The 13,852-nt window shown below is 43.3% G+C and overlaps 1 protein-coding gene across 3 annotated transcripts in view; it reads left to right on the top strand.

Annotated features, from left to right (window-relative positions):
• Nucleotides 1–13,623, top strand: part of AP3M1 (adaptor related protein complex 3 subunit mu 1) — a 44,510-nt gene extending 30,887 nt beyond the window's left edge. For all 3 annotated transcript variants that reach the window (XM_077821646.1, XM_077821648.1, XM_077821649.1), the window contains exons 2-9: nucleotides 116–391; nucleotides 1,026–1,197; nucleotides 3,942–4,079; nucleotides 6,812–6,897; nucleotides 7,570–7,703; nucleotides 8,667–8,874; nucleotides 10,735–10,879; nucleotides 12,568–13,623. In XM_077821646.1, coding sequence (XP_077677772.1) covers nucleotides 116–391; nucleotides 1,026–1,197; nucleotides 3,942–4,079; nucleotides 6,812–6,897; nucleotides 7,570–7,703; nucleotides 8,667–8,874; nucleotides 10,735–10,879; nucleotides 12,568–12,668 — 1,260 coding nt within the window. In that variant the 3' untranslated portion in view covers nucleotides 12,669–13,623. The remainder of the gene's footprint in view (nucleotides 1–115; nucleotides 392–1,025; nucleotides 1,198–3,941; nucleotides 4,080–6,811; nucleotides 6,898–7,569; nucleotides 7,704–8,666; nucleotides 8,875–10,734; nucleotides 10,880–12,567) is intronic.
• The last annotated feature ends 229 nt before the right edge of the window (nucleotides 13,624–13,852 follow it).

Genomic DNA, 13,852 nt, shown 5'->3' with positions numbered 1-13,852 from the left:
ACAGTGCATGTTGGTACAAAGCCAACACCCAAGTGAAGGGAAGGTGGGAGGAGAGGTAATGTCAATCTTCAAATCACTTCCATCTGTATAACATGTGTGAATGTGTCTCCAACAGAAAATGATCCACAGTCTGTTTCTTATAAACTGTTCTGGTGATATATTCTTGGAGAAGCACTGGAAGAGCGTTGTGAGCCAATCTGTGTGTGATTATTTCTTTGAAGCTCAGGAGAAAGCAGCCGATGTTGAGAATGTGCCTCCTGTCATCTCAACGCCCCACCACTACCTCATCAGCATCTACCGGGAAAAAATCTTCTTTGTGTCTGTCATACAGACAGAAGTGCCACCGCTCTTTGTAATTGAATTCCTGCACCGAGTAGCAGATACATTCCAGGTCTGTCGCTGATAAATTCTTTGAATTTTCAGTTTAGCCAAGTGTGTGTGTCTCTTGCACAAGTTGGGGGGAAAAAATAGTAGCAAACCCCTCCCTGTCAATAATCTGATTCCCCTTGTGATCTGTGATTTTTTTTTTTAAGCACAGTTTTGCTTAATAAAGCACAAAGTCACAAAAGGTTTGCTTTGTTTCTTTACTTGTGGATATTCACTTGAAGCAAACTTACACTTCAAACAAAACAAATACTGACTTACAAAAGCTTCAACCTTTTGATAAGATTGTGTATTCTTGTTATACTGATGCATCTGGTGTAATAAAACTGCCAGTTACAATTGTAATTTTTGTAATACAGTTTACCATGTTGCAGCATAAAGCTATTTGACAGATGCAATGAATAGCACTGAAGAACCTACATGGTGGTGTATTCAGAATATTCCTTGAACTGAAAACTGAACAATAACCAGAGACTGTACCCATATTTGCACTGGACTCTATAATAGTCCTATGATTCAAGACATGTCCAGAAATGCCCTTGCTAGCATTATTATTAGTTTGTTTTATAAGCAAAATAAACTTTAAAGTGTTTTTATTATGAATAAAAATCCTTTCCCTTTGTAATCTCTGATTTGTTTAGGATTATTTTGGAGAGTGCTCTGAGACTGCAATTAAGGACAATGTGGTTATTGTGTATGAGCTTCTAGAAGAAATGTTAGACAATGGCTTTCCATTGGCAACGGAATCAAATATCTTAAAAGAGTTGATTAAACCTCCCACGATTCTGCGCTCTGTTGTCAATTCCATCACAGGTATGATTAAAACAGCCAGCTAGCTTTGAAATTTTTTAAATAAAATTAACTAACTACTCTCTGGGAATATCAATGGTTCACAGTCAAGCTGGAAGGGCATGTCGAGTGGGGTCCCACAGGGATTGCTCCTAGGTTCAGTTCAGTTCAATATCTTCATCAATGATTTAGATAATGATATCGAAAATATACTTACACTTTGTGGATGATACCAAGCTGGGAGAGGCTGCAAGTGTTTTGGAGAATAGGATTAAAATTCAAAATGATCGGGACAAAAACTGGAGAAATGGTCTGAAGTAAACAGGATAAATTCAATAAGGACAAATGCAAAATACTCCATTTAGGAAGGAACAATCAGTTACACCAGGGGTCGGCAACCTTTTAGAAGTGGTGTGCCGAGTCTTCATTTATTCACTTTAAGGTTTCACATGCCAATAATACATTTTAATGTTTTTTAGAAGGTCTCTCTATAAGTCTATATTTTCTATAACTAAACTATTGTCGTATGTAAACAAGGTTTTCAAAATGTTTAAGAAGCTTCATTTAAAATTAAATTAAAATGCTGATCTTACGCCGCCGGCCTGGGGTTCCGCTCACCTAAGCCGGCAGCGGGCTGAGCGGGGCCTGCAGTGAGGACCCCGGCTGGCAAGGGGCAGGCAGCCAGAACCCCAGACCAGCAGTGGGCTGAGCGGGGCCGGTGGCCAGGACCCCAGACTGGCAGTGGGCTGAGTGGCTCAGCCTGCTGTCAGTCTGGGGTTCCGTCTGCCAGCTCCTGCCAGCCAGGGTCCCAGCTGTCGGCCCCGCTCAGCCCGCTGCCAGTCTGGGATCCCAGCCTGCTCACATAGAGTGGGTATCTGCCTTCTCCCTGGTTCTAGCCATTCTCTCTCTCTCTGCACTGAGATGAGGGTGGGAGTGTGCTGAGAACAGGGCTGGGGGTGAAGGAGCAGGCTGGGGGTTGGGGTGCAGGGTCTGGCCAGGAGCTAGAATGAGGGAGGGGGCTCAGGTTTGGGGCAGGAGGTTTGGGTGTGGAACGGTTACCTGGGCAGCTCCCATTTGGTGTGAGGGGTGCAGGTGGGAATGTGGGGGGGGAGGGTGCAGGAGCTCCCGTTCAGTGCTCAGGGTGGGAGTGGGTATTTGGGGGGTGCAAGAGTCAGGGCGTGGGGTGTGGGGGGAGGTATGTAGGGGGTGTGCAGGAGTCAGGGCAGGGGGCTGGGGGTGTGAGGAGGGTGCAGGAGTCAGGGCAGGGGGCTGAGAGGGCTGGATATGTGTGGGGGGTGCCAGTCAGGGCACAGGGCTGGGGTTGGGGGGGGTGAAGGGGTCAGGGCAGAAGGCTGGGTGTGTGTGAGGGGGGTGAGGGGGTGCTCCCAGCCCCCTGCCCTGAGCGGCTAACGGCAGGGGACTGGAGGGGATATGCCCTGATTCCACCCTCTTCCCCAAGGTCCCTGTAGCAAGGGCCATCAGCTGATTGGCCACAAGGAGGGAGAGAAGGAGGGGGAAGAGGCTGGGGGAGGGGGAAGCTTGTCTGCCCTGCAAGGAGAGAGCGGGGGCGGGGGGGGTGGAAAAAGGCGGGCCGGGCAGGATTTTTAATGGCACGCTGCTGTCTGCTCAGGTCCGACAGACAGCAGCATGCCATTAAAAATTGGCATGCGTGCCATAGGTTGCCAACCTCTGAGTTACACACATACAAAATGAGAAATGACTACCTAGGAGGATGTACTGTGGAAAGCGATCTGGGGGTTAGTGGATCATAAGGTAAATATGAGTCAATACTGTTACCACTATTGCAAAAAAAGCAAACATCATTCTGGGATGTATTAGCAGGAGTGTTGTAAGCAAGACACGAGAAGTAATTCTGCTCTATTCCATACTGATTAGGCCTTAGCTGGAGTATTGTTGCCTAGTTCTGGGTGCCACATTTTAGGGAAGATGTGAACAAATTTAACGAAGTCCAGAGAAGAGCAACAAAAATTATTAAAGGTCTAGAAAACACAACCAGTGAGGAAAGATTGAATGAACTGAGTTTAGTCTGGAGAAGAGAAGATTGACAAGGGACATAATAGTTTAAGTACACAGAAGATTGTTACACGGAGGAGGGTGAAAAATTGTTTTCCTTAACCTCTGAGGATAGGACAAGAAGCAATGGACTTAAAATGCAGCAAGAGAGGTTTACGTTGGACTTTAGGAAAAAACTTCCTAAACTATCCTGACTGTTAGCACTGGAACAAATTGCCTAGGGAAGTTGTGGAATCTCAGTCTTCGGAGGTTTTTAAGAACTGGTTAGACAAACACCTGTCAGAAATGGTCTAGTTATAACTTAATCCTGCCTCGAGTGCAGGGGACTGGACTCGATGACCTCTCTATGTCCCTTACAGTCCTATACTTCTATTATTCTATATTTACCTTTAAGGTTAAGAACCATTTTTCTATCCAAATTTTGACTACGAGAGGGTAAAATATTCAAATGTGCCTTAAGCGACTTTGGCTCCTAAATCACTAATCCTGCATTGTTGTTAGCACCCTAAAAGCTCCTGCTGACTCAGGTCAAATATTTAGAGGTGCAAAGAATGCAGAGTAGAGCACTGTCAGAAAGGACTCTTTCAGAAAATGTGACTCTGGATCATCCAATTAAGGAAATCCTGATATTTATAATTTGTGGTTCCTGGGTTTGTCTTATTCTGGTGCATAACTGTGGGATCTGGAAGAAACCTTCTAACGGATTGTTTGTTTGAATTGTCTGCATTTCCCAGGCAGTAGCAATATGGGTGAAACACTTCCCACTGGACAGCTGTCCAACATTCCTTGGCGCAGAGCAGTGGTAAAGTACACAAACAACGAAGCCTATTTTGATGTAATTGAAGAAATAGATGCAATTATAGACAAATCAGGTAAGATGTCTTGTCAACGTAGATGTGCTTGTCAAAGGACATTTCAACATTCTGTTTAGCTAGTGCTGTTTAGAGAGAATTCAAGCAGTCTAACTGGCTGCCTTATACATAACAAATAAGTTATGTTGCCAGTTTGAAATACCATGCACAAACCTATTTCTTTAATCTCATAATAGCAATATGGCCTGGGCCACTTACTCGGCAAGCTTTTGATTTGAAAGAAGTATCTGCATCTAGATAATTATGGTTTATCTGTTGGTACCTTCTTACAGTTATTAAAGGAAAAATATTTCTTTAAGGCCAAAGCTGTAGCTGGTCTGTGATCTTTATGTCCACTATTCTTTTATGCTAACAACTCATCCTTATGTTCAAGGCTCCTCATCGTATGAGCAGGACAAAAGTTGTCACTCTCCAGCTTCCCCATTATCTGCCTCTGTGTAACATTGAGAGAATGTTCTTTTCCAAGTAGCCAGGCAGTATGAAGGCTGAAATATTGAATGCGGGGGCATGACAGTCAGAATACCTTGATACATAATATGGATTGCACCTAATTTGCTCAATACCATCCAAAAAATATAATAGGTATACCCAGTTAGTAATGGTATAACAAAACTGCCATCTGTACTTCCATTATGGCTCCCTCTTCCAGCGAAGTCTGAGACTATTTGAATCCTATGTCGTTTCACTGGTACTGAGCAGTTCACATTCCCTCCCCCCCAAGATTATTTGACTTGAGTTCCTCAAAGGATCTCACTTTCTTGAGAGACTCCTAGACTTCATTAAAATGTATGCAGCTGATAAGGATCCTCCCATAGCATAGGACGTTGCCTCATTTTACACAGAGACTCTCAAATCATGTCCATTTGAAATGGTATCTCTTCCTCTTCAGGCACGTCACTAATGTAAATATTAGCTTAAGTTGCCTCTCTTCTGGCCCCTTTCAAAATGAGTGAACAGTAGCTTCTACATTGCCACCCCCCAATTAATTCTTCTGTTTTATGGCTACATAAGCCCAGCATTCCATTAAAGACTCAAGACCTTTTTGTTCCCGTGGGGCATTTAAGGAAGCAGTTGCTTGCTAGATAAGAAATCTCATGGTCTTGCCTTGTCTGTCAAGACATGACAGATGTAAGAGACTTATTTCACTAAACAGTGAGAGTAACCCACAACATGGCAATCTATGAAAGCCAAGGATAATCCAGGCAAGTGTTTCCTGACAAGAGCTGATCACCTGTGCATATCACATGTTTTTTTGTCTTGCTTCAGCCTCCATATACAACACTGCACAACTTATTAGGAGTAGAATGGTGGGGGGAGAAGCTTTCATATGTGACATTACCCAGGGTACAATTTCGACTGTTGAACAGCTGATCCCATCAATTCTCCAGCCTCTGGCGCCTTTTACAGTGTTTCGCTATGAGAGCTACCACTCTTGGTCTCCTCATACACAGCTTCCAGCCAATAAATCACTCCCAGTTATACTGTCTGAGTGCTACAGCCAACCGCTCTTGAATTACCAGCTAATTCCCAGTCACAGACTTTCCCCAGAAATGTGCATCTTATACTAGCCAGCCCTCTCCTGGATGATACAAGCTCATCTAAAGTCCATCATTTTTATTTATAGACTATGATATTCACAAATCCTGTTATCCCCAATGGAGTTTCCCAAACACTTCAATCCAAACACACTGGTTTAGATAAAACAAGTTTATTGGCTACAGAAAGATAGTTTGTAAGTGATTACAAGTAATGAGGCATACAAGTCCAGAATTGATTACAAAAAAATAAAAAGTAAGAACACAACTAATATCTAACTTTAGCAAGCTAAGTGAATTCAAAGCAAAAAGTTTCTCACATGTTCTATCAGACTGGTGGCTGAATTTATTTCATACAGGATTCCTCCCTAAATCCAAAGCTGTTTCTTTGTTTTTCAGGTAGTGGTATTGCCCCAAATCATTTCTCCCTTTCTTTCTGCTCATGGCATCTGTTCCCCATTCTTTATACTTACCCTTTTCTTTGAGAATCCTCTCCAGCTAGGGTTCAGGAGACAGTCTATGGGGACAGGAACCTCCAGCTGTTTCTTTGCCAAGATGTAAATTTCTTGCTCACACCCTTTTTCCTGCCCAAAAATGGCCAATTAACCAGGTGATGGTCTATTTAATTTTGTTGACATCTGGCTGAGGCATCAGTTTGCCTTTTGTCACTGAGGAACTGGTTTGTGACTGCTTTTAGTAATATCATACAGTAAAATCTTATAACTTTACATACAGTGTTGCCACACATTTTACCAGGACAGTTATGATCAGCAAATTATGAGTTGTCAAATGATACCTCAGAAGGCATGCTTCAGACAGAATTTATCAGTCTTGTAAAAGAGGTGAACATAGGGTTATAGATTGTCACAACATTCTCAAACACATATTGGCCACTGCTAGGGACAGGATGCCTGTTTAGACACAGCAATGTTCAATGTAGCAAATCCTGTGTGATTAAGCAATAATCAGCTGGGGTGGGACCTGAACAATTGTTTGCTGCAGCTGATATACCCCAGCAAGCCTTCTGTGACACATGTAACAAGAATGATACTTTCTGTTTGCATAGCTGGGTGCTAAACCTTGTGATATCTGCACCATTGTATATGATGCATTTATGTCCTCTTTAGTGCACCTCCTGTTATATTTGGTAAGCTGACCACAGTATACTAAATCATCTCTCTCACACTACTTTTCCAGGTTCCACAGTCTTTGCAGAAATTCAAGGTGTCATTGATTCCTGCATTAAGTTGTCAGGAATGCCTGATCTTTCTCTTTCATTCATGGTAAACCTAGCAGTGCAATTGGCCATCTAAATATAACTGTTTTGTGTTGTATTTCTAGCAGAGTTAGAACGCCCCCCTTCTCCCTGGCTGCCCCCCACCGCCACCCTCCTTCCTGACTTCACCCACCCCCCACCCAAGACCCCTGCCCCATTTAAACTCACTGCCCTCTGACCACCCCGATCCCTATACACATCCCCGCCCTCTGACCACCACCCTGAACTCCCCTGCCCTCTATCCAACCCACCCTGCCCCCTTACCACGCTGCCTGGAGCACCGGTGGCTGGCGACGCTACAGCTGCACCGCCCAGAGCACCAGGACAGGCAGCCGTACCACCCGGTTGGAGCCAGTCACGCCACTGCGCACCACAGAGCACCAGGTCAGGCCGGCTCTGCAGCTGCGCTGCCTGGAAGAGCTCACAGCCTCACTGCCTAGAGCATGGCACCGGCGGTGCAGTGAGCTGAGGCTGCGGGGGAACAGCAGGGGAGGGGCCAGGGGTGAGCCTCACGGGCCAGGAGTTCAGGAGCTGGGCAGGATAGTTTGCCCATCTCTGGTCTAACACCTCTCTGCAGCAGCAAAGCTAGGAGGCTGGAGTGGGAAGGAAGGAATAAGCCAACTGATATCAAACCTTCACCAGATGTGGGAGAAGCTTACATCTGTCTTGCTTCCTGTAGAACCCAAGGCTTCTGGATGATGTCAGTTTCCATCCCTGTATTCGGTTCAAGCGTTGGGAGTCTGAAAGAGTGCTCTCATTTATTCCTCCAGACGGCAACTTCAGACTGATATCCTACCGTGTGAGCTCCCAAAAGTAAGTTTTGTGTTCGCTATCCAGCCTTCACTTAGGACTTGTCTGCACAGTGCGTTAGCCCATGCAAGAGGGGAGCAAATTCCAGTGCAGACTAGGATGTTGTGCACTCAATTGCCTGTGTGGACCCTGCTGGCATGCACTAAAAGTTTCAAACAGGATTTATTAATGTTCCCTAGGGAGCTTTTAGTACACACCAGCAGGTGCCACATGGGCCATTTAGTGCACACCATGGTAGTGCGCACTAGAATCCACACCCCACTTGTGGGCTAATGCACCCTCTAAACAAGCCCTGGAATAATCTCATGAACATCTCAATTTGCTCTGATTTATGATTTAATGACTAGAATTCTCATTATTGCTAAATGCATGTTCATGGGTAGCTGTCTGAGATTTATTTAATCTGATGCTCTGTCACAGTTTTTCTAACATAAATAAACCCTTCTTGGCAGAGATGCTGATATCATCTCAGCTGTGATTGTTCAACTGGGCAGATCACTAGCTTGTAACGGAAGATTTAACTCCTGATGTTTCCATTGCTAGAAACTGCTCTGTAATTAAGACGCTATCTCTCTGTAGTACATTGATCTTCACTGGCTTTAAACAAACCTCCACTAAACTGCAATTATCTTCAAGCTTGGTTTCATTTTAATGTAGGCAAAAGTGAGAATGTGTCCAGTCAGATTGCCTGTAAGTACCTTTTTGTATGATTGTTGTAAAACTGTTCACCACCACTAGAACTTGCTATTGCATTACAAACCACTAACTTAAGGACTTTGATTCTCTCCCCCCCCCCCCCCCCCCTTGGATCTTTTTTAGGAGAGTATTACTTTCTGCTTTCAAGAGAAATTGGTTTTGATTTATCCTACCAACACCATGATAGATATAAGAATCCTCTGCAAACTGTACTTTTATTTGCCCTAATGTATCTGAAGTAGTCTTTTAATTCCCAGTTTCTGTCTTCAGCTTGGTAGCAATTCCTGTGTATGTGAAACACATAATCAGTTTTAAGGAGAACAGCTCTTCAGGGAGATTCGACGTTACAATTGGACCTAAACAGAATATGGGGAAGACAGTGGAAGGAGTCATTGTGACGGTTCATATGCCAAAAGCTGTACTAAACATGAACCTTACTTCCACGCAAGGCAGCTATACATTTGATCCCGTCCTTAAAGTAAGTCTTGAACTGTTTTATTTCTGTCTTTAAATTCAATGCAGACAAAATTAAAGAAATCAAGAGAGAGCTTCATACTCTAGAGTGCTTTACGTACCCTAGCAAAAATACAAACTTAACCATTCAGTATAGTTTTATGATGATCTAAAAAACTTCTGGTTTCATTATTTTTTCTGGTAAATTTTTAAGGGCCACAGTCCTCTTTGAAACTACAGTTTGTATCTGTTACCATAATTCTAAAAGGGACCACAGAACCACACACTTCCAGTTCGTTTAATGCATGTTCGCACTTTGTGTCAGTTTCACTGGTGGTGCCTGCCCTTCCCCCAACCTCTGTGAGAAGACATTTACTTGTAACTGCTGCAGCAGAACTTTAAACTCAAGACAGCAAGTACCAGGCGGGCGTTAGCTGCAACAGGCAAAATGGTCAGCAAGTAGCAGACGAGGGGGTGGATTTGGGTATGTTTGCTGTTGCTCTCATGCCACCCAAAAAACTTTTGTAAACAAACAGGGAGTGTAATGGAAAACAGTTGACCTATAATTTTGCTTCTCAGAACTATGTTGGAATGATATAGTCAAACTTATGACTCTTGCACATGGGGGTTGACACCCAGAACTCAAAGTTTTCTTTGAAGCTTAAGAGCAATTGTAGTAGGATGGGGTTTGGGCCAAGGCCCACTACTGTATGTTTCATGTCACTTCCTGGGGCAGCAGTAAGCTCAGAAAGTTGCCAGTTAGCTCTTGCTTTGAGCAAGAAGCAACAGTTCCCCAAAGAAACAGACTGATTAAAAATGAAAATAAACTACTGAATCAAAGTGAAGAGACCCCAAGGCAGAAAAAACATACTAGAACTTTCCCCAGGTGAAAGGGAAGGTGGGCGAAGGAACAAATAGCCCCAAAACACAAGTAAAACCTACTTACACATCCAGCTTCTGGTTCTTCTCAAGTTGGTAAAATCATGCAAATGATCAGTGTCCCTTTCTACCCTCGTTCAGGAAAACTCATTTGGGAAGAGACAAAATAAAAAGTAGGGAAGAAGACAGAAAATTTTGCTGTCTTCCCCTCACTGTAACACCTTGTTGTGTATTAGTACAGAGATACATGAAATTGTGTCCAAAGGACTGTGTATGGCTTGGAACCAAAACTTGATTTACCTTAATAGTCTGCTGGCCTATCATGCACCACAGGACATTTGATCTGCCCCTGTAGAGCCAGGCAAGCACACATTGTGTCCATTCCTACCTCCTGTTGACTTCAATGTATGATCAGGCTGCAGTCGCAAAACCCTGTTCCTACAGCTCTGCTGACTTGTGTCTGATGCCTTTTGCCAGCATGGTTTGTCCTGTTAATTTTGGTACATTAAAAGCTTTAATGGAATGGAGAGAAGGGCCAAATGAGGGCTTTTGTACTAATCTTTCCTTCTAAAAGAGTAACAGTCATGTGAAACAATTGAACCTATAAAGCCCTGGTGATGCAGATGGTCTTCTAACTGCAAATCCCTCCTCTTCCTTCTCTCCACCCCTTCCAATTCTCTCCTACCTGGGTACCTGCTAGCTTTATGCTGCTTCCCCTCCTATCTCTCGTGCCCTGTTGACTTATGAGTTATTTATCAGGCACCATTGCTAAGGAAATGGGTCCCATTAAGGGTTCCTGACCCCTGGTCATTGCTCTTATCTGGCAGCAAGAAGGCAGATTCACTTTGGATTTAATCCAGGCAAGGGTCCTGCCCAGACCTGGTGTCAAGCTGCCAGATTTTTTTCTACAGACTAGCTTCCCTGCCCAACCCACAAACTAGCAGCTAGATATTAACTTGACAAAGTATTTGCTAAAATTCACTCACTACTTTTTTTTTTTTTTTAGGTGTTAACTTGGGACATTGGCAAAATTACCCCTCAAAAGCTACCAAATCTTAAGGGCATAGTGAATCTACAATCTGGAGCCCCCAAGCCAGAGGAGAATCCCAGCCTAAATGTTCAGTTTAAGATACAACAACTAGCTATTTCAGGTGAGATAGCTGCATTAATCAGAACTAATACGGTTGGAGGAGGTAGGAATAGGGGTCTCCTAGCATTGAATTGGAGCTGCTGACCCAGTGAATCTGCAGAACACAAAGCAGAGTTCATTCAAACAGATGAAGTTACCTTGAAACACTAACAGTTTCATCTTGCAAGTAGAAGATTGTGAAATCTTGATGATTTGATTTGGATCATTTCTCATGGCCTTTCCAGGGCAAAATAGTGGGCATTTCACAGGCTTCTGCCTGGAACATACATGAACTTCTCTGGTGCAGGGCGAGGAAGAGTTTAGTGTGCGGCAGTATGGTTTTCCTTAGGTCTTTGACTTCTGTGGGCCTAGCACAGAAAAAACCCATCCTGATTATCAGTGACCATTTTATTTTGGGAAATTATTCCTCCTCCTAACTCTGGTAATCATTGAAAGTTCTTAACTGCCTCCATCAGCTTCAGAGTAACTCCCCTAGTTTCAGAGCACGAAGGCTACAGGGTTAATACAACCATGGAGGTGAAAAATTAAGCCTGCAGGCCCCAGTCCTACAAACAAAGTATGTGAAACCAATTGGATTTGTGTAAAGTTACTCCCATAAGCAAGTGTTTGCAGGAACAGGGCCTCAACCTTAACTCAGGCGTATTCTATATATTTGATTATACACTTGCAGAAAACATTACTTACAACCTAATGAGGTGGGAATGAGGATCAGTGAGGGCAGTGGGTTAGCAAGGGCAGAAGACAGTGGTAGTGTAAGCATCTTCTCCCTCGGGAGGTTCCAGAATGCTGTGGTGGTCAGGTGTATAGCAAATGACCAAACCTGGCAACTCAGGCACAGCCTCTGGAGCTGCAGTGCAGTTGCGGAGGCCACTCACCTACTGAAACGCTGCTCAACTTGCATTGGCCTATCCGGAGGACGTTCTAGACTCCACCGCGCTGACCTCGAAGCTTACTGAACGGCTGAAATTTGTGTTGCCAGCCAAAGCCCTTTTGAGACATACACGTTCCCTCTCTATTTTGAGCTTTTTTCCATCTCTTGTACCTGTGCTAACGTGCGTTTGCTAATGACCGCATGCTGTATAGTGCTTATGTGAATAACTGGAGACTTGAACAAATCAGGATTAATGGCCTCAGTTCTAAGGAAAGACTTTCAAAAAGGTGTGATTAACTTCAGCTTGGAAATAAGTGCAAACTTATAATTGTGAAGGTAACTAACCATTGCTAGCATTGACCAAGGGCTGCTGTAGTTTTTCCATCGGTTGAAAACTTTTAAAGCAAGAGTGGATGTCTTTGTAAAAGCTCTGCTATAGTCCAATGGCCTATTTAGCTGAGAGGTGGAATTATTAGGTGTAGCTATTGTACAGAATGTGCTATGCAACAGGTCAGAATGGGTCTGTGTACCAGGATCTCTCTCTCTCTCACTTAGCAATATAGGAGAGATGGGGTGGCCGCACTGCCAGGTTAAGAAGCCCTAGCCTAGAGGAGGATTACAGTCATCCCTTCTGGCATAAAAATCAACTGAGAAAGAAAGGTTAGAAGAGAAACCAATTCAAACTGAACAGTAGTGCTTGCTAGATGGAAGAACTAAACTCCTCTGCTCACGTCATTTCCAAAGCAGATTATCCAGACTTCAAGGGGAGGCGAGTGTGAAAATGTAAACTCTTGCTCTTCATGTTCCCCTTTGTGTAGGATTGAAAGTAAATCGCCTTGACATGTTTGGAGAGAAATACAAGCCTTTTAAAGGTGTCAAGTACATCACAAAAGCAGGAAAATTCCAAGTCCGGACATGAGAAGATGCTCTATTTGCCAGAGCAAGTAGTACTATTTTTTCCTTCAGATTTGGAAACTGCGACCACTTCATGACATATGTTGCTATTAGGTGCCAATTGAGTAATAATGCACACTAATTAATTTGGGATCAAAGCATTTCTGTTCACAGCAGCAATTCAAATGAAAGTGTAGTCTGTTTTTTATAAACATGGCTTTAAACTAGGTTGATTTTTTTTCTAACATAATTTCACACTTTTAATAAATTCTTTTGAACAAGGATTGTTTGAGGATTCACAGAATGCCGCTAACACACTGTCAAATAAGATACCAAAGCCAGAATTGCAGGTGGTGAAGCACACTGGCAAAGGCCATGCAACCCAGCAGGACCCTCTTGTGATGGCAGGTCTTACTGCTGCAGGGTGAGAGAATACTACCCTTTCTCAGAGCCTGCCATGAGTTAACATTTCACAGTGCAGCATGATATCTCTTCAGAACTAGAATGCAGCAGAAAGAATGGGTCGGCTTCCAGGTGACCATGGGACATGTCAGATTTGTCACATGCCTTGAGACCCTTTCTGATGAACAGAAAAATCTTTTGCTCATGTTTACAAGATACTGCCTTAGGAAGTGTTTGCCTTACTCAGTTTTCATTTGTGCCACCAACAGATGAGCTGATAAAATAACCTTCTGCATCCAAACCTGGGAGTGATTGTTGCTTCAGTACTCCACTTTCTTTCCACTTCTCACCTTACTTTGTATTTTTTTAGAAATACAGTTAAAGGAAAATCTATTTTTATGTAAAGCCTCAGCTTTGATTTAGAGGCACTTCCTCTTCGAAGCAAATGCCTCCAGACTTGTGTGCCATGTGTACATTGGAGTGTAGCTTTTAGGTAGCACAGTAGAAAATGTAAAATGTACGTAAAGATGGTATGCTTTATTGTAATTAATTAAAATAAAAGGGAACTTTGCTGCAAATATCTCCGCTTGTAAAAATGTATTTTTGCTTATGACCTGCATATCTCCTGCTCTGGCAAACAGCACATGAAACTTTCTTATACAAACAAAGCAACCACCAGTTACAGCTACCCTTACCAACTTGCTCACCTCTCCAGTGTGAAGGAATAAGTACCATCACTAACAGGACATGGAGGTGATAAGCCATTCACTTCATTTAGCTTTGCTGCTTAAAAAATATTGAAATGTA

The sequence above is a fragment of the Eretmochelys imbricata genome, chromosome 7, assembly GCF_965152235.1.
Source record: "Eretmochelys imbricata isolate rEreImb1 chromosome 7, rEreImb1.hap1, whole genome shotgun sequence".
NCBI lineage: Eukaryota > Metazoa > Chordata > Testudines > Cheloniidae > Eretmochelys > Eretmochelys imbricata.
Note: the sequence above shows the minus strand (reverse complement) of the source record. Positions and strands in the feature narration are given on the sequence as shown.